Below are 21072 nucleotides of genomic sequence, written 5' to 3'. Positions count from 1 at the left end.
CTTTCAAGTTTTTCAAAACAGCTCTCAGCAGCTAAGGAACACTACTAAAAAGATATATCCAGTAGATAGAAAGGCCATTTCAGTTTTCATCTTCACATTGCCTGAGCCAGCATCTTGAACAGAGCATGTGTGGAACTTGATATGAATCAAGAATGCACATGGGGCTCCTGTGTGGCTCAGTTGGTTAAGCAACCGACTTAAGCTCAGGTCATGATCTCACAGTTCGTGAGTTTGAGCCCCATGTCAGGCTCTGTGCTGACAGCCTGCTTCAGATTCTGTGTCTCCTTCTCTCCCTCTCTGTCCCCCTCCTGCTCGCTCTCTGTCTGTCTCTCTCTCTCAAACATTAAAAAAAAAAATTAAAAAAAAAAAAAAAAGAATGCACATTCCACTCATTTGATTTGGGAGCTGGACGTACCCTGCAGCCTGACTAGAGTTTCTTTGGCAACCAAAGGTAGACTAAACCAGTGCTTCTCAAGTTTCAGTGTGCATCAGATGACATGGGGATCTTATTAAAATGTAGATCCTACTTCAGTGGGTCTGGCTCAGAGCCAAAAACACCTGTGTGTCTAATAAGCTCCCAGATGATACTGATATTACTGGTCAGTGAGACTACATTTGGAGTTGCTAGCTATTCCTGCATGCTAAATTGCCCCAAATCTCAGTGGTTTAAAACAACAGCTATTATTTTATATTCTGCAATATTGTGTGTCAGGCATTTAGGCAGGTGATTCTTTTGAAACATGGTGTTAACTCGGGTCACTCAGCTAGGCTGGGCTAGAAGGTTCAAGATGGCCTCACTATACTCACTATACGCTAAGCATCTCAGTAGGGATGACAGGAAGACTGGGTACATCTGAAACCCTCTCCTTCTGCATGTAATCTCAGGACTTCTTAAATGGTGGTTTGGAGCTCTTAAAGACTAGGTCTGGAACTGACACAGCATCACTTCTACCATATTCCTCTGGTCGAAAGAGTTATAAGCCAGCCCAGAATCAAGAGGGGTGGGGGTAATAGACCCCATCATGATAAGAGTGTTAAAAATTTGTGGCCATCTTTAATCCCCTGGAAGTATCCAGGAGCTACTTAGAGATTTGGGAGGTAAACAGCTTCTCAAGAGGTCTAGAAATTAGACAAGGTTGGCTAGGACAAGATTTGAGTGAGTAGCTGAGATAAGGCCTTTCAGAGGTCAAAAGAAGCCTTGATCACATCCATTTATTTTTAACAGAGCCCTGATATATTGCAAAAAACAAGTTAAGAAATGGAAATGCTAGCTACAAAAATTGTTATATTTATATTGTTTATAGTTTTAAAAATTAATGTGTTTACACAACACACTCAAAATACAGTGATGAAATATACTGTGACCAACACCTCCTCCCCCTGAGATTCTAATATAATTGATCGGAAATGGAACCATGGTATCACCATTAAAACAAAATAAAACAAAACAACAACAAAAAACACCTCTCCTATTAATTTTTTTTTTTTTTTACACAGCCATGATTGAGAACTACTAGCTTACATAATGCTGGAACTAAGATTGGACAAGTTGGTTCTTCTTGAAACATTAAGCACCATTTATAATAAAGATTGCTTTAATTTCTGATTTCAAATATATAGAATAAACAAATGCGTTTCCTGGCATTCCCTGACTTTTAAACTAGAAAAAGTCAGGTTCTTAAGGCTTAAATTTTGAGTTAACATCTACTCATATGTTGTGACAAATGTATTTGTAATATAATTGGCCTCCAGTTTCCAGGCCTATCTGCCTAGTGCTAAGGATGCCGTGTTCACATCTGAAAAAAGTCAGTTTTGCAATAATGGTCACTAAATATTCCCTGGGGGCAGAGCATGAGATGAAAGTGTTGGCCTTTCCACCAGAGGCTCAGCCAGTGCCAGAAACGAAGCTGTGCACCTAAATAAGACCCCAGATCTCTAGGCACCAAATCCAATCCAACCAAGACTGTTTTTTGGTACTCTGCAGCTGGGGATCTTATGTCATAGTAGCTCAGGAGCAGTGTAGCAGGACTGGTCTTTTCACTTTTTTCATGTTTGAGAACGTCTTCAAGGTTATAGCGAATTACAACATGACAGAGACTTGGTGATACAGTGAGGACTCTGACTCAGAAAGACACAGAAATTATATTATAGAATTTTTGTATCTGCATCTCTTCCTTTTTCCTCCTCCCTTGGCAACACCTTTCTCTGTTTGCAATACCAGTAAGTTCTCCTCCCTGGATGCCCCACTTTAATTTAGCATTTACTTCATCAAGTCCTATAAGTAGTAGGGACATCTATACGTAGAAGGTTCAGTGGGCATAGATTTTCTCCCAACTTCTGGATAATACAGTTTCCCACATTATTCAATTATACCTTCATGATTCTTGTTGTATATGTATTACTAATAACATAATTTAGTTAATTTTCTTATATCTACTGTTAGTCACTCATTTTTCAAAAATTTAGCTTCATTCCAAACAATGGTATCCATAAAATAATGGCATTATTTGTTAGATTCACATATTTTTAATACACACTAAAAGAAATTCATTGCAAGTAGTGCTTTTTAAAAAGTATACATCTATGCACATGAAACATAATTTTGGAAAAATCACAATTTTCCATCATCCTGCAAATATCTAAATAAGTTAGTAATCTTTTAGGTGTAAGTAATAAAACACCCAATCCAACAGATGTAGGCAAGAAATGGAAAATATGGGTCCTATGAGAAGCTTTTTACAGCTCTGCAATCCTGCTCCTTTGCCTAGGTGGATCTCTGTTTGTCTCTTCTGAAGTGGCTTTATTTTCAGGCTCCCTGTGTTTTCAGCTAGACCACTGACATTCTTATGCTCGCATCATTATGATACTGGAGTAGGTGAAAGAAAAACTTAGTATCTTCAGGAGTTGAACAAAAGTCCCATAATTGAGTTTTAATCATCTTCATTAGCCTGAACTGGGTCATATGCCCAGACCTGAAGGAACTAATGTTTCCAGGTCAGTGGGATGCATTGATTATCCTGAAGGGCGGTACAGTCCATCTTCCTGTCGGCACATGGGTTAACAATAGGGGGTGAATGGTTCATCCAAACCAACCATGTGGGCTGTTTTTCCCCCCACAAAAAGGAGAAATAGACCTAGTGGACAAAAACCACCTCAAAGTTTATTATCTTCCCCTGATTATTATGTATAACCTTTTATGTATATTATTCTTACTCATAATCTTTTGTATTCACCCTTTCCTTTTCAACCAGTTGTAGGGAAATGCATATTAATATGTCATAGAAAGATCTATACTTACCAAAAAACAGAGGACTTCATGTAAATTTGAAAAACTTATAAAAGGAATAGAAAACTTGGTAGCTTTGAAGTTTAAGTCCAAAGTGGGAAATAAAAGCTAGATTGTATTAGATTAGATTAGATTAGATCCATCCATCTATAACAAATACTTGAATTTTCTTCTGTGATAAGTATCTCAATGTATTTGGCTAGCGGCTTATTGGTAATACTCTAGTTGCTTTAATTATTAACAAATACTGTGCTATTATGTTTTTACATAGATGATCTCATTTGAACTTTACATTTTGGCGAGGTAGATATCATCTTAATTTTACAGATGAGAAAAAGGTTTTAAAGGTTAATTACTTTACACAAGTAGTAATTTACACAGCTAGTAAGTAATAGAGATTTGGTTGTAAATCCAGGTCTTTCAACTCCAAAAGCCAAGCACATATCACTAGAAATGCAAGTGTGGAGGTAATAAGGCTGTGGGTTTTTGCCATCTTATACTGAGTTTTTGAAGTTATTACCTATAGTTGGAAACAACCCACTTTAACTGAATCTGAATTTCTACCTATCAATAGGTAGTCTTTTGATACTGGCATTTGTATCTAAGCAGTAAAACAACCAATGGATTCAATCAATTTGTTGAGAAAATAAATAAAAATATCTATCTGACATTGTTTAGAGTAAATTAGAATTTGATTGACAAAAGTTTTAGCTTTCACGTCTCTGGGTTAATTAAAAAAAAAAAAAAAAAAACATCTGATAAAAAGTAAAGGACTCCTAGTTGAACCTCAAACAGTAAAGGTAGGATCACATCATTATCTTATAGTTGGAAAATTCTTGCAGCAATTAGATACTGCATGGTGAATGTATGCATGATATTCAATGGCTGAGATAAGAGGTCTAAGCATTACTTACAGGTAAAATTGGAGAAGGACTGTAATAGAGGTGGAATGGCCTAGAGAGTGATGGCATAGATTGGGCAAAGTCTGAAGAAAGAGAAGAGAAAAATGCAGCAAAGGGAAAAATTGAAAGATAGTTTTGAAAAATATAAACTTACGAAAGAAAAATAAAAATGCCTTAGCACAATACCTGTTGCTAGTCACAGCCCTCTCAGCATTGTTGGAAACATTACAGGTGCAATTTTGCAGAGTTAGTACTGTGTTAGAACATGATCTCTTGATTCTGTGTATAACTCAAGGAGTGGGGCCAGTGTTTACAGTAACTTTGTTTAATAAATATGAAGTGATTTCCTTAGAGACTTTTCATTATAGATTGATGAGGTACTGAGCTATTGGGGTAGAAAATGAAGATGACTTTTAAACTGAAATGATTCTTCTCAGGCATTGTAAAAGGCAGTGGAATGACATTTTAAGAAGTACGGTCTCAATTTAGCTACTTAAAGAAGAAGGAAAGAAAAAGACTTTAGGAGAAACATTTTTAACTCTTTTTCTCTTCTTGAGAATGAACGTTTTACTTATAAAGGTTGGGCCTTACACATGAGAATGTAGATTGTGAGGAATCACGTCCAGGAAAATTTAGTTGTCAAGTGATTTAAAATGGCCACTATTGACTATATATTGTTCTGGCCTTCATACCCCTTTGTTCTATTTTATTTCTGTAGAAATCACTAATTCATTTTTTTAATTTCCCTTTTTAATGCCATTATTGCATTTTGAGAACATCACCCTTCTTAAGGCTTATGAAGTTGTACACACAAGTTTTACTATACATTGTAGTTGCACTTCATGGGGGATACGCTTTAACTGTGGGGTGATATTGAAAATAGTCATTACAGGCACCAGGCAATCAGAAATGGACACCAACCACAGCACTGTGCCAGAGTATGCTGCTGGCTGTGTACTATTTAGTCCCACCCTTTCACTGAATCACAGCCTTCTATGGAATTTGGTTACAAGATGGGCCAGTGTAGAACTTTGATCTTCATGATTGGCTCAGGTGAAAAGTCTTTCCCTGACTATATGTGAGTAGATGAGTTTATTCTGACTACATGAAATACATTTTTCCTAGTCCTCTTTTCTTCTGTACATGGACTGAAATTGTAATTCATTAGACAGTGTAAAACGAGATAGATAACTTATGCATCAGGCAATTGGAAAATTGTTTGAATGATGTACAATCATGTAATTTCCATTTAGTATGGAGTCCAGTGTTTAAACTTTTCATTTCAGCATCTTAGATCTTTGAACAAGAGATTCACACAAGCAGAAGAGATCCTAAGAAATTACACGTGACTGGTACCACTGTTTATAAAATGTTCCATTTTTTTCCATCCTCTCATAAAGACTCTGGAATCTGTGAAATCTTTGTAATTCATAATTTTTTCCCCTTCTTTTGAGTGGACATCCTCTGCCTTGCAGATTTCCAGAGACAATTAGAGTGATATAATTTTAATTTTTGACACATTTACAATTTTTTTTAAAGGATGTCAGGCTTTTTCATTTCTTAAGTACACAATGTTCATATTTCATCCGGCCCAGGCCTGTATTATCCATAGTACTGATAATGTTCAACCTCTAATTCACAGATTACTTTCTCACTGAATTATCTTTTTTTAAGTTTATGTATTTATTTTTAAGAGAGAGACAGAGACAGTGAGAGGGGGAAGGGCAGAGATAGAGAGGGAGAGAGAAAATCTCAAGCAGGCTCTGCACAGCACGGAGCCTGATGTGGGGCTCGAACTCACAAAACATGAGATTATGACCTGAGCAGAAACAAAGAGTTGGACACTTAACCAACTAAGCCACCCAGGCACCTCCTGAGTTGTCTTTTATATTGTAAATCTTCATTTTGGATTCCATGGATCTCTCTTTGTTCCAGATATTTGGAGGGCTATACTTCAAATATCAGGGACTAGAAAACCTAAAGTCAGAAGGAAGACATAGGAGACAGAATTAACTTGAAGTAGGAAACACCTGAGTTAAACATAAACACCTTTTAGTACACATAGCATGTGGTTCTCTAACAATGAAGGTATCAATTTAAAATAATTTAGGGAAAAATGGCTTCTAAATCAAAGGGAGTATTTAGTCAGCAAAATTTATTCGTTCTGTCATATTTTCATTTACCTTAATAAGTTTCTTTTTTCTTGTAGGTTATGACTTTTGTTCTGAAAGGCATAACTGCATGGAGAATTCTGTCTGCAGAAATCTGAATGACAGGGCCGTTTGTAGCTGTCGAGATGGTTTTAGGGCTCTTCGAGAGGACAATGCCTACTGTGAAGGTAATCCTTGTAATGATGTGTAGCTCAGCTGTTTAAATTTCCTAGGATTACTGCATGCAAATTTATTAATTTCCCAGGTTGTCAAGTTGATGGGCCCATTAAAAGCAGTGAATTTAATTTGAAGCATATTAATCAGCTAAAAATAATTATCTTTCAAATTAAAGTTTTTTAGCTATCTGCTATATGTCAGACTAATAAGTTATATGGCTGGTTTCTTGAATTAAAATAATACTTCCACTGTGAAATTGCCTTTCTTTTTTCATAATTAGATATTCAGATAGTTCACATATTGACATGATTACTGTGGCTTGCAGTTAGAATTGTAGTTAGATTTTTCCAATGTTGTTGAACAAAAGCAATCAATTAACAGGAAGATAAAGTACCACTGCTATCTTTGTTTGCTACTGTGAGTAATCTCAGTGGTTGTATTAATGCTCCGTGGTATTTAGTAAATAGCTCCAGTGGAGTAAATAGATTCCTAGTTATTTTTTTAGAATCTTAAACTAATATCCACGGTAGTTTATTCTCTCATGGAAACAGTCCAGATACTGTGAGGAGGCCCTTGACATTCACAAATACTATTCAGGAAAGATCCTGGAAGTCCATGAGATGTAGTAATTTATTACTTCCCTGAGGCACAGATTTAGATGATTCTCATTAAATATGTGACTAGCTAGTGGGTCTTGCAAGTAAGAACACTGACACAGTGGTGTTTGGACATTTGGAGGGTTCTAGACTTATCCTTTCCAAATGTCAAGAATGTGCCATTGGTCCTTGGAGACAGAAAACCTCTAAGGTATAAACTTGCCAGCCTCTGTTTAGCTACACGATGATTTATTGGCCCTTGAGAAACCAATTTCTGTTGTTTCTCTTAGCTTTCAATAGATTTTCTCTGCCTTAAAAGTTGGTGTTTATTTTTAAAATTGACCTTTTTTTCCAAAGTATTTCTTTAAATGCTTCTGATTCAGTCCAAAAGAGACCATTATATTTTTGCTGAAAGATAGGTCTTTCCTTCTCCATTTATGATGCAGATTTTAAAAAAATGCTCATTTTGAAACTTAGTAGTGTATTTTCATTATAATATTTGAGATCTCTAACATGTAATAAGCCCCACTGATACTGTCAAAATGTGTAACATGAAACCACATGATATAAATTCATGTAATACCTCTTTCTGGATCTTAATTTTCTGATCATTATTTTTATTTTGAGCTTCTGCTTTTGTTGTTGTGGTTAAGTATGTGCACTCATGTAATAAAGATTTAGTGAGCACCTATTGTATACCAACACTTTTCTAGGTACTGGGTAGTGAATAGTGAATAAGACTGAGAAGTTTCCTGTGTTCAGATCTCACATTCTAGGGGGAAGACAGAGAATAAGTGGTAACCATAGAAATAGAGAAGGCAGTTTCAGGTAGTAATAAATAATAGGAATAAAATGAAACAGGATGATGTGATAGAGAATGATTGGGGGTTAATTTAGATGAGATGGTCAGGGAAAGTATGTGGGGTTGATGGAGACGAGTTGACAGTTAACTTGAGATTTGATGATAAGGAAACAGCATAGAAAGATCTGGAACAGAGCATTTCAAGCAGGAACAATAGCAAGTAGAAAGCCCCTAAGTGGGAACTATCTTGGATGTTCTAAAACTGAAAGAAAGGATAATGTGATGCAGCAGAGGAGTCAGTTAAGATGCAATCAAAGAATGAAGTAGGGGCCAGGTATTTTAGGGAGGCTTGTAAGGATTTTAGGTTCATCTCAAATAGGGGAGTGATATACTTGTATTGAAAAGGATGGCTCTGGCTGCAGTGCCTTAAATTAACTAAATTGTAGATTATGGGTTAAATATGGTGGGGAGAAAGAGACACAAATAGGAAGACCAGTTGGGAGGCTTTTGCAGTAGTTTAGGCAAAGATGTTGGTGGTCTGGATTAAGAAAATGATAAGGAGATAAAGAAGGAAGCGTGTTCTTGGTGTTGTTTTGAAAATAGAGCCAACACTACTTGCAGACAGTTTATTGTGGAGGAGAATTGAGGAGGGATTAAAGGAGTTTGAACAACACATGGATGACGTTGCTGTTTGAGATAGGAAAAGTTTAAGAGAAGAGGGCAGAGATTTAGATTAAATAACTTTTTAATGCAACCTATTGAAAATGGGTTTTTATCATTGTTATGTATAAATGTATAGCACAAATTAGCAGCTACTTTGCATTCTGAATGGATCATACTGAAAGATGGTTTGTAAATTTCTTCACATTATTTCTTTGTCATTTAAAGATAAAAATCTTCAAAAGTTAAGAAAATGATGGAAAAACTTGGTTATTACAGAGATCTTGAATTTTTCATGATGAGGACTTTTAATATTGTATCTTTCATTATTCACGTTAAGAGGTTTTTTCCAGTATTTTGATCAAATTTGGTTTTCCTTTTCATTCTGTTATTGTTGTTAACTTTAAGGATATTTGACTTCTTAGAAGCAACATTTAAAAATTATGCAATGGTTCATGTTGTCTATCAGATGGTCTACAGAATTCTGGTCCTCTAAGAAATTAGACTTATGATTATACACAAAAATAAGCAAGTAATAATTTGTAAGTGATATACATTATGTTTATTAAATCTGTAGGGTTGTTTTAATGGTAAAACTGTAATTGAGATTATTGATTTTTACCACAGTTTACTTATCAGGTTTAAAATAGCGCTGTTAAATGTTGGAGTTCATTTGTTCATTTGGCAAACATTTATTGAATGCCTTCTTTGTTCAAGGCTACACTAGAGGTGAAACAGTAAATAAGACATACATAACTGATATTATCTCAGTCAAGAAATATAACATCCAGTTCATTACACCAAAGAGCACTTAATTTCACATGTGGCAAATGACCTGAAAGAGAAATAGGTTAACAAGAGTCTGATCTGGGTGGGTGGGAGTGCTTGAAGAAAATTGTTTGTTTGTTTGTTTCCGAAATCTAAAGATTAAGTAAACATCAGCTAGGCATAGAAGTAAGGATGGGAAAGAAGGGAATTTGCCAAGTAGAGGACTCAGCAGGCCTCCAGGCCTCCAGGTGGTGAGAAACACTTTGTAAGAATCGATAGAAGGCAGAGAGCAAAGGGAGAGGTGCCTGATGAAATGGATGAAGGGCGGCATGGCCTTGAAGGGCACAGTAAGGACTAAATAAGGGTTTCATGCTAAGAACAAAGGGGTAGGCAATGAAAGTTTTTAAGGAGTGAAGTGCCTTGATCACATTTGTGTTTTAAATAAATCACTTCAGCTTTAGGCTGAATGGAGGTAAGACTGGATGTGGGAAACCAGTGGATATGGGAAACTAGTGAATGAGAGAGAGACAGTGGTGGCTTGCATTAAAAATGGAAATGGAGATGTGGATGCGTTTGAGATCATTTGTGAGGTAAAACTAGTCCTGCTGGTTAACGGGTGACAGGAGATGAGGAGGAGAGAGGTTTCAAGGTTGCTACCTAGGCTTCTTTGCCTGAGTAACAGGCAGATGGTGGTGCTACTTACTTAGGAAACAGACTGGGTGGGAAAATCACCAGGTTGCGTTGTGGTACCTATGGAACATCACAGCTGAGTACCCTGTTGAATATACTTGGATATGGAGTTCAGAGAAGTTTAAGTTGTACATAAAATTTGGGATTCTTTGGCATATAAATGGTAGCTGAAGAACTGTAAGAAATTGCCTACGGAGTTTTTGAAAACTCCAGACTTTGAGCATTTTATAGAAAACATGATTTGGTGATGGAGACAGCAAAATTGTGGCTGAAATGCAGGAGGAGAGAAAAGAGAAGGTGGTGTTATAGGAACCAAGAGACAGAGAGAATTTCAAGAAGAAAGTGGAATGCTTCTTAGAGATCAATAAAGATAAAGACTGAGAGATGTCCTTTGCATGGAACTTAATGGATGACATTGAGGACAAGAGCAATAGCTAAATTGGGTGCAAAAGTGAGGACACAAGCCAATTGGGAGCACATTGAATATTGCATAATGGGAAAAAATGTATCTGATGAAGGGACAGAACTCCTTCGAGATGTTTTCTTATGAAGGGAAGGAGGAAGAGAGCAGTAGCTTAAAGGAAGTAGGGCTAAAGAAGCATTTTTCTTCCCTGTCTTCTTTTTTTCCTTTTAAGTTCTGTCTCTCCTTTACCTCCAGTATCTCAGCCATGTAGATGATAACCTGTTGTTCATGAATGAGTTTCGAAATGCCTTAGGTATTTATAAACATGGTTTAATATTAGGATTTTATGATTGGATGTCTTGCCCACCTTTTAGATATAACGGATATAAAATATTCAGAAGTATGTTGGCCTCCTTTGTATTTCTTATAAGCTATATATATGTTTACCATGTTTCTTTTAAAAATTATGTATTCAATTCCATCCATTCAATGTCCCTCATTTGCTTTAGATTCTTAGTAAAATTTCAGTACTTCCCTTCACTTCATCTCTTGTCAGTACATATAATCTGAAAGAGTTGTCAAAAATTAGTCTGGCCATCATGTTTTCCAGAATGGTTCTTTGCTACATGTCTTCATTCTAAAAATGAAAATTATAGGAGCTTTTGATGTTTTGACTATATCTTCCTTCTTGACATTCCAGTATTCACTATTGTGTTAGGACCACCTTGGCATTCCATTTTAGATAGTGTCTTCAGAAGTCATTCATTTGTTAACTTTTTGCCTTCGGTGCATGATAGTTGCCAGGGATTACGTTGTGTCAACCCAATAGTGCGTTATGTTGAAGAAGCTTTTTCTGGATTCCCAAACTCCTTAAACAGTTGGTGCTGTTGCTCTCCAAGCCTTTGGCATTACACAAGAACAGGAAAGTAATTTTGTACAAGTGAGTCATTCATATAGTTGCATATCACCTATAATTACTGAAATCAGTAATTGATGTCTTATTAAGTACTCAGATTAATGAGAATATAGGCGATTGTTTGGTATAATCTGAACTCCCTAGAGGAATAATCTCTTATTGATAGACAACTTTCTCTTGGATTCATTTAATCTCTTTCATTCTGACTTCTGCTGCCAGATATTTTTTACTTCCTTACACCCTCTACTTAGTTATTCTGTCTTTAGTGTCTCACTCCCTCCTGACCCAGACAGGACCCATTCTCCAGATTAACGTTTACAAAACACCATTTCTTTTCTTTGAGAGCCCACAGTGCCTTCCAGTTCAGCACGTCAAGCTCCTTTGCTAAGGTTCCACGGTTCTCTGTTGCCTGAAGGCTCCAAGGTTCTCTGTTGTCTGGCCTTTCAGTTTTTCATCCATTAAGCCTTAGCAAGTCACCTAGAGCTATTTAATCAATTACTTGGCTCAGAATGGTTCATCTGTGTTAGGGATTGAACTGTGTCCCTAAAATTCAGATGGTGAAGTTTGAAAACATAGTACCTCAGAAAGTGACCTTATTTGGAAATGGAACTGTTAACAAGTATAATTAGTTAAGATGAAGTCATAGTGGAAAAGGGTGAGGTCCTACTCCAGTATGACTGTTGTCCTTATAAAATGGGAAAATGTAGACCCAGACACAGGGGGAGAATGTCATGTGAGCATGAAGGTAGAGATTGGAGTGATGCATCTACAAACTGAAGAACACGAAAGATTTCCAGGAAAGCCCCAGAAAGTAAGCAAGGGGCATGGAATAAATTGTCCTTCACAGCCCTAAGAAAAGAACCATCCCTCCAACACCTTGATTCTGGTCTATTAGCCTGCAGAATTGTGAGACAATGAATCTCTGTTGCTTAAGCCACCAGTTTGTGGTACTTTATTATGGTAGCTATAGCAAATTTCTATAATCTGGCAGAAATACCTTTTGCTTTTTGGTCTAATGCTTCATGATTTAATTATCCTTCCAGACTACTTATGTTTTATTTTCTTTCTGAAGACTTCCGTGATGAATTAAGTACAAAGATTTAATTTCTCAAATCTATTTTTTAAAATTTTTTCTGACCAAAGAATGAATACCTTGTTCTGTACTGGTTTATATCCAATTGTCCAGTTGTAATATACTTTCTTATACACTATACAGTTTATTAAAGGACTGATACATGTATGCCTGTATATATAGGTCTCCCACCTATAAGTGTCTTGTGGTCATAAACTGTTTTATTTTCCTTGAATTCCTCTAAACTTCTAAAATAGAGATAGACAATGTAGAGTTTAAGAAATATTTGTTTGTTAATGGTTTTGAAATGCTTAGATATGCTGAACAGATGGGCACCTTTAGGCTACCCCACCACTAAAGAATTATTGAGGACAAGCATTGAACTTACTGAATTGTGCTTATATTGCATAAGAAAGGCTAATGTCATATTGATTTTTATAGGTAAAAAGGAATTCAGTTGTTTTAAATTGGTATGTTTTGGCCTTTAAAAATTATTTTGAGTAGTGCAAGAAAAGGAATTCATTCATTTAGAACACTTGCTATTTGTTAAATTATATGTGCACTGATAAATGGATAGTAAAAGGACCACAAATCCCAGAAATTTCCCCATCTCTATCTTGCTTTCACTGTACACTCTAAATTTTTACTTAAGATTTTAATTCTATCTAAAATGTGCAAACCAAGTCACTTGAACATTACACGTCTGGCAGGTAGAAGGTACTTAATTTAAATGCCACTGGAATGTGGAGATTAGAATCTTAATAAACATTTGTTTAGTGCCTGCTATGTGCCAGGCATGGCACACCTTCAAACATAAATTATAAGTTATATTTAGATCTTTTCTTCTTTTCTTTCCACCTGTTACATCAAACACTATCTCCTCTCATCTCATTCCTGTCTTTTTAATGCAATCCTTTGGCTAATGATACCTCTTCTACCTTTTTTCTTGTTCTGTATTTTTGGAGATTCTAACCCATGTGCAAAGTAATGTGAGCATAACTGTTAATGAACACAAGTAATTTCTCTATTCTTTTCTATTTTGTATTCTTCTTTCTTCTATTGTTTGTCAGTGGGGCTATAATAAAAAGCACCACCTGCTACTAATAACCGTATGATTCTTAAGAGACACTTAATATGCTTTATAGATACAGCATCTGATTTCTTCCAGCGGTCCTATGATGCAGGCAGGCATTTTTATAACATCTTGTTTTGGGGTGAAGAAAATTAAAGAACTAGGAAATCAAATGGTTTGCCCCAAATCACTTACCCACACAGCAAACAGTAAGCCCAGGGTTCAAATTCATATCATGTATCTACAGATTTAGTGTTTTTAAAATTTTACTACTTTTAGAAAAAAAGTTTATTTATTTATTTTGAGAGAGAGTGCCCGCCCATGCAATTAGGAGCTGGGGAGGGGCAGAGAGAGAGGGAGGACCAGGGGATCACAACCTGAGCCAATATCAAGACTCTGAAGCTTAACCTACTGACCCATCCAGGCTCCCCAATTTTTACTGCTTTTAATTTACTTATTAGATACCTAATCTAATTCTTATTTTTGTAAATAATAATAGCATATAGATTTTTCTTTAGAGAGACATTTTTTAAAAGTAGCTAACTGGCTTACACATTGAATGTTTCTGAAAAGGAAAAAAAAATCTGTACTCCATCCAGAAAGCAGTTCAATGGCATTAGAAAGTTTGTAATGAGCTGAGACCCTGTAAATAACCCACATAGGAAGACAATGGGAAAACAGACTTTCTTTCCCTCCTGTCCTTCCCCTCCCTCTCTCCCTGTGTCCTTCTTTCTTTCCTTCCTTCCTTTTTTTTCTCTTTCTCAGCTTATTACCACTTCACAAATAATTCATTTACTGTGAATTCCTGACATAGCTAGTATCTGCATATCATTAACTGTGGAATATAGAGCCAATCTGAGAGGATATTTTTAAGAATAAGATGAGAGATAGCCCCACAGAGTTGCTCCAAGAGATAAGAAGGGAAAGATGCAGAATGAGCTTAATTCTCTGATTGTAAAGCCTGCACACAAGTCCCCACTGGAGTTAAGGGGAGGCCTGTTAACAGAGTGGGGATAAATAACCAGAGGGCTGAGCCCTATGGGATTAATTAGGGAATTCTCATAGACACTGTAGCTTTCAAAATTATGGCTAATGATGTACTCTCTGTGGTGTGTTATGGTAGAGTTTCGTAAACTAAAAAGAGCCTGAGGTTACTGTATTAATCAGGATTCTCCAGGAAAACAACCAATAGGACATATATGGACTGAGAGAAAGGTTGATTGATTGAGAGAGATTGATTGATTATAACGAATTGGCTCAAGTAGGCTGAGAAGATCCCAAGATCCACAAGTCAGCAGTCTGGGTATCTGGAGAGTCCATGGCATATTTTGGTCCAAGTCCAAAGAACTGAGAACCAGGAGAACCAATGGTGTAAATTCCAGTTCAAGGGCAAGAGAAGACCAGTATCCCAGCTCACAATCAGGCAGTCAATATTTCCCTCTTACTCAGCCATTCAGATCTTCAGTTGATTGGATGATGCCCACCCACTTAAGCTCACATTAGGGAGGCAATCTGCTTTACTCAGTGCACCAATTCAAATGTTAATCTCATCCCTAGGCACCCTCACCAACACACCCAGAATAAAGTTTGACCAAATATCTGGTCGTCCTAAGGCTCACTGGGGTTAACAAATAAAATTAACCATCACAGTTACAAATTAACAGCAACAAAAATCAGAGGAGCAAAAGCATTTCTGATGTTTTCAAATATGAAGGCATCATCTATTCATCTAACAAAGTGAAAAAGTTGCCACATAAACCAACTTCCAGAATTAATATGGTATACTGATAACCAGCAAAGAAATTGAATCAGGAATCAAAAAACTCCCAACAAACAAAAGTCCAGGGTCAGATGGCTTCACATACAAATTCTACCAAACATATAAAGAAGAAGTAATACGTATTATTTTCAAAGTATTCCAAAAATAGAAAAGAAAGAAAAATTTCCAAATTCATTCTAAGAGGCTAGCATTACCCTGATACCAAAAACAGATAAAAGACTACATTGAAAAGAGAACTACAGGCCAATATCCCTGATGAACATGGATGGAAAAATTCCCAACAAAATATTAGCGAACCGAATCCAACAATACATTGAAAAAATCATTCACCACCATCAAGTGGGATTTATTCCTGGGTTGCGAGAGTGGTTCAATATTCACAAATCAATCAATGTGATACATCACATTAAGAAAAGAAAGGGTAAGAAACATATGATTCTTTCAATAGATGCAGAAAAAACATTTGACAAAGTACCACAGCCACTCATGATAAAAAGCCTCAACAAAGTAGGTTTGTAGGGAACATACCTCAACATAATGAAGGCCATATATGGAAACATTAGTGTTTTTAGGCCTTAATGGAACATCTATTTAAACCATATTTACTATGCTGAGGAGATAAGTGTGTGTGTGTGTGTGTGTGTGTGTGTGTGTGTGTTGTGTGTTGTGTGTTGTTTTTCATAAGAATTTTTCCTCCTCTAAGTGAGAAGTTTGGTGAAAAACTTGAAAATCACTATCAAGTGACACAGCTAAATTTGAACTTGCATTAGCAGCAGTCCTGGGCTCATTCATCATTTACTCTCTGTGATCCTTAATTTCAGCTTTTGCTGACTCAAAAACAATTTCTGTTCATTTGTAAACTTGAACATCATTAAGATATATAAATTGTAGAAAAAGGGCATTTTTTTCTTTGAAGGCAGGGTCCTCTCTGATATGAAGGGAGGACTGTAAATTTTTAAAACCAAACCTAATAAAGATTGAATTCCTCTGAATTTCTTCTTAGCCATAGTTTCTCATGTAAAATAAGTTAAAGAAATAATCAGTGCTAGCCATATACTATCCTTTTGAAACTAAACATCATAGTTATGTGACTTTCACTGTCAACTGATTTTCTGCCCCAAAGAATGCACTTCTCTAAAAAAATATTCATATAAGTCTGTTGGAGTTTTCGAAGCTATATAAGGAACAAATTATGAATCAGCCATCAATTAATGATACATATATGTATTAAATAGGGTTAAGTACTTTTAAAAGAGGACTTCAGCTGTCTGCCTCCATTTTGACCTCAAACTTTTCAAGTTGGATTCTTTACTTCTTTTTTTAATTTTTTAAATGTTTATGTTTGAGAGAGAGAGAGAGAGAGAGAGTGAGCAAACAAGCAAGCAGGGGAGGGGCTGAGAGAGAGGAAGATACAGAATCTGAAGCAGGCTCCAGGCTCTGAGATGTACAAGGCTCTTGAATGTACAAGCTGTGAGATCATGACTTGAGCCCAAGTTGGTAGCTTAACCAGCAGAGCCACCCAGGCATCCCACTAGTTGGGTTCTTTCTAACTTGTCTCTTGGAACAGGGGGAAGACTCTGAGGGCAAATCATCCCCTACTGGAAACCAAAACTACCAGGGCAAGCACTAAATACTTCCCTGAGCCAGCAAGACCCCTACCTGTGACTGACCTCAAGACAATGATCCCTTTGACCTTTGCTGCCCATGTGCACATACCTACCCACCTTTGTCCCTCATTTGCCTTCTATAAACATGGAAGTATTTTCAGTATTTCAGAGACAGTCTTTGAGACATTGGTCCACTGTCTTCCTGGTGTTGGCCTCACTGAAATATCCTTTCCTGTTTCACCACCACTCTTTTCTCTGCCTTTGTATTTGGTCAGGGTGAGTAGCAGATTCTGGTCTGTTTGGGACCCCCAGAGTTGGTGCACTTTTACCCCTGTACTCTAGCTATACTTTCTTCCCTCTGAGGTGGAGTTGGAGTTCTAAGCTCTTTTGGGGGGAATTTTGATTCATGATTGGATTCTATCACTAGAGTTCATTTAGAGAATCTTTGTTCATTGTTCATTTATTCGTAGTATGTGTTGAGCACATGCTATGTGCCAGGCCATGAACAGGTGCTGGTCATATAACTGTGAGCAAAACTGATTAAGCTCCTGCCTTCATGGAGCTAACTTTCTAGGAGACGTAACATTGAAAGTCTATGTCCATTTTCCAGATGCAGATGGAAATGAGAATTATGATTGATGGTTTTGTGCTTTGTTATTTTTTTATTATTTAAAAAAAAATTTTAACTTGTTTTATTTTTTATTTTTTATTTTTTTTAATTTGCATGCAAATTAGTTAGCATATAGTGCAACAATGGTTTCAGGAGTAGATTCCTTAGTGCCCCTTACCCATTTAGCCCATCCCCCTCCCACAACCCCTCCCATAACCCTCAGTTTGTTCTCCATATTTATGAGTCTCTTTTGTTTTGTCCCCCTCCCTGTTTTTATGTTATTTTGTTTCCCTTCCCTTATGTTCATCTGGTTTCTCTGTTAAAGCACTCATATGAGTGAAGTCATATGATTTTTGTCTTTTTATGACTGACTAATATCACTTAGCATAATACCCTCCAGTTCCATCCATGTAGTTGCAAATGGCAAGATTTCATTCTTTTTGATTGCCGAGTAATACTCCATTGTATGTATATGCCACATCTTCTTTATTCATTCATCCATCAATGGATATTTGGGCTCTTTCCACACTTTGGCTATTGTTGATAGTGCTGCTATAAACATGGGGGTGCATGTGTCCCTTTGAAACAGCACACCTGTATCCCGTGCATAAATGCCTCGTACTGCAATTGCTGGGTCGTAGAGTAGTTCTATATTTAGTTTTTTGAGGAAACGCCATACTGTTTTCCAGAGTGGCTGCACCAGCATGCTTTCACCAACAATGCAAAAGAGATCCTCTTTCTCTGCATCCTCACCAACATCTGTTGTTGCCTTAATTGTTAATGTTAGCCATTCTGACAGGTGTAAGGTGGTATCTCATTGTGGCTTTGATTTGTATTTCCCTGATGATGAGTGAAGTTGAGCATTTTTTCATGTGTCAGTTGGCCATCTGGATGTCTTCTTTGAAGAAGTGTCTTTTGCCCATTTCTTCACTGGGTTGTTTCTTCGGTGTTGAGTTTGATAAGTTCTTTATAGATTTTGGATACTAACCCTTTACCTAATGTGTCATTTGCAAATATCTTCTCCCATTCTGTCAGTTGCCTTTTAGTTTTGCTGATTGTTTCCTTTGCTGTGCAGAAGCTTTTTATTTTGATGATGTCCCAGTAGTTCATTTTTGCCTTTGTTTCCCTTGCCTCTGGAGACATGTTGAGTAAGAAGTTGCTGCGGCTGAGGTCAAAGAGGTTTTTGCCTGCTTTCTCCTCGAGGATTTTGGTGGCTTCCTGTCTTACATTTAGGTCTTTCATCCATTTTGAGTTTATTTTTGTGTATGGTGTAAGAGAGTGGTCCAGGTTCATTCTTCTGCAGGTCACTGTCCAGTTTTCCCAGCACCACTTGCTGAAGAGACTGTCTTTATTCCCTTGGGTATTCTTTCCTGCTTTGTCAAAGGCTGGTTGGCCATACGTTTGTGGGTCCATTTCTGGGTTCTCTCTTCTGTTCCATTGATCTGAGTGACTGTTCTTGTGCCAGTACCATACTGTCTTGATGATTACAACTTTGTAGTATAGCTTGAAGTCTGGGATTGTGATGCCTCCTGCTTTGGTTTTCTTTTTCAAGATCGCTTTGGCTATTCGGGGTCTTTTCTGGTTCCATACAAATTTTAGTATTATTTGTTCTAGCTCTGTGAAGAATGCCGGTGTTATTTTGATAGGGATTGTATTGAATATGTAGATTGCTTTGGGTAGTATCGACATTTTAACAATATTTGTTCTTCCTATCCAGGAACATGGAATCTTTTTCCATTTTTTGTGTGTGTCTTCTTCAATTTCTTTCATAAGCTTTCTACAGTTTTCAGTGTATAGATTTTTCACCTCTTTAGTTCAAAATATTCCTAGGTATTTTATGTTTTTTTGTGCAACTGTAAATGGGATTGATTCCTTGATTTCTCTTTCTGTTGCTACATTGTTGGTGTATAGGAATGCAACTGATTTCTGTGCATTGATTTTATATCCTACTACTTTGCTGAATTCATGAATAAGTTCTAGAAGTTTTTTGGTGGAATCTTTAGGGTTTTCCATATAGAGTATCCTGTCATCTGCGAAGAATGAGAGTTTGACCTCCTCCTGGCCGATTTGGATGCCTTTTATTTCTTTGTCTGATTTCAGAGGCTAAGACTTCTAATACTATGTTGAATAACAGTGACGAGAGTGGACATCCCTGTCTTGTTCCTGACCTTAGGGGGAAAGCTCTCAGTTTTCCACATTGAGGATGATATTAGCGTTGGGTTTTTCATATATGGCTTCTATGATCTCGAGGTACGCTCCTTCTATCCCTACTTTCTTGAGGGTTTTTATCAAGAAAGGATGCTGTATATTGTCAAATGCTTTCTCTGCATCTATTGAGAGGATCAGATGGGTCTTGTCCTTTCTTTATTGATGTGATGAATCACGTTAATTGTTCTGCAGATGTTGAACCAGCCCTGCATCCCAGGTATAAATCTTGTTTGGTCATGGTGAATAGTTTTTTTAATGTATTGTTGGATCCGGTTGGCTAATATCTTGTTGAGGATTTTTGTATCCATGTTCATCAGGGAAATTTGTCTATAGTTCTCCTTTTAGTGGGGTCTGTTTCTGTTCTTGGAATCAAGGTAATGCTGGCTTCATAGAAAGAGTTTGGAAGTTTTCCTTCCGTTTTTATTCTTTGGAACAGCTTCGAGAGAATAGGTGTTAACTCCTCCTTAAATGTTTGGTAGAATTCCCCTGGAAAGCCATCTGTCCCTGGACTCTTGTTTTTTGGGACATTTTTGATTACTAATTCGATTTCCTTACTGGTTATGGGTCTGTTCAAATTTTCTATTTCTTCCTGTTTCAGTTTTGGTAGCGTATATATTTCTAGGAATTTGTCCATTTCTTCCAGATTGCCCATTTTATTTGGCATATAATTCCTCATAGTATTCTCTTATTATTATCTTTATTTCTGCTGTGTTCATTGTGATCTCTCTTTCATTCTTGATTTTATTTATTTGGGTCCTTTCCTTTTTCTTTTTGATCCAACTGGCTAGTGGTTTATCAATTTTGTTAATTCTTTCGAAGAACCAGCTTCTGGTTTCATTGATCTGTTCTACTGTTTTTTTGGTTTTGATAGCATTAATTTTTCCTCTAATCTTTATTATTTCCTGTCTTCTTCTGGTTTGGGGTTTTATTTGCTGTTCTTTTTCCAGCTCCTTAAGGTGTAAGGTTAGGTTGTATATCTGAGATCTTTCTTCCTTCTTTGGGAAGGCCTGGATTGCTATATACTTTCCTCTTAACGACCACCTTTGCTGCATCCCAGAGGTTTTGGGTTGTGGTGCTATCATTTTCATTGACTTCCATATACTTGTCAACTTCCTCTTTTACTTCTTGGTTAGCCCATTCATTCTTTAGTAGGATGTTCTTCAGTCTCCAAGTATTTGTTACCTTTCCAAACTTTTTCTTGTGGTTGATTTCGAGTTTCATAGCATTGTGGTCTGAAAATATGCATGGTATGATCTTGATCTTTTTGTACATAGGGCTGATTTGTGTCCCAGTATATGGTCTATCCTGGAGAACGTTCCATGTGTACTGGACAAAAATGTATATTCTGTTGCTTTAGGATGAAATGTTCTGAA

The 21072-nt window shown here is 36.7% G+C and overlaps 1 protein-coding gene across 1 annotated transcript in view; it reads left to right on the top strand.

The window, feature by feature from the left end:
- Positions 1 to 21072, top strand: part of NELL2 (neural EGFL like 2) — a 335790-nt gene that overhangs the window by 149485 nt on the left and 165233 nt on the right. Inside the window, 1 exon segment of the mRNA XM_030322242.1 lies at positions 6398 to 6526. Within this exon segment, the coding sequence (XP_030178102.1) occupies positions 6398 to 6526 (129 nt within the window).

The sequence above is a fragment of the Lynx canadensis genome, chromosome B4 (assembly GCF_007474595.2).
Source record: "Lynx canadensis isolate LIC74 chromosome B4, mLynCan4.pri.v2, whole genome shotgun sequence".
Lineage (NCBI taxonomy): Eukaryota > Metazoa > Chordata > Mammalia > Carnivora > Felidae > Lynx > Lynx canadensis.
Note: the sequence above shows the minus strand (reverse complement) of the source record. Positions and strands in the feature narration are given on the sequence as shown.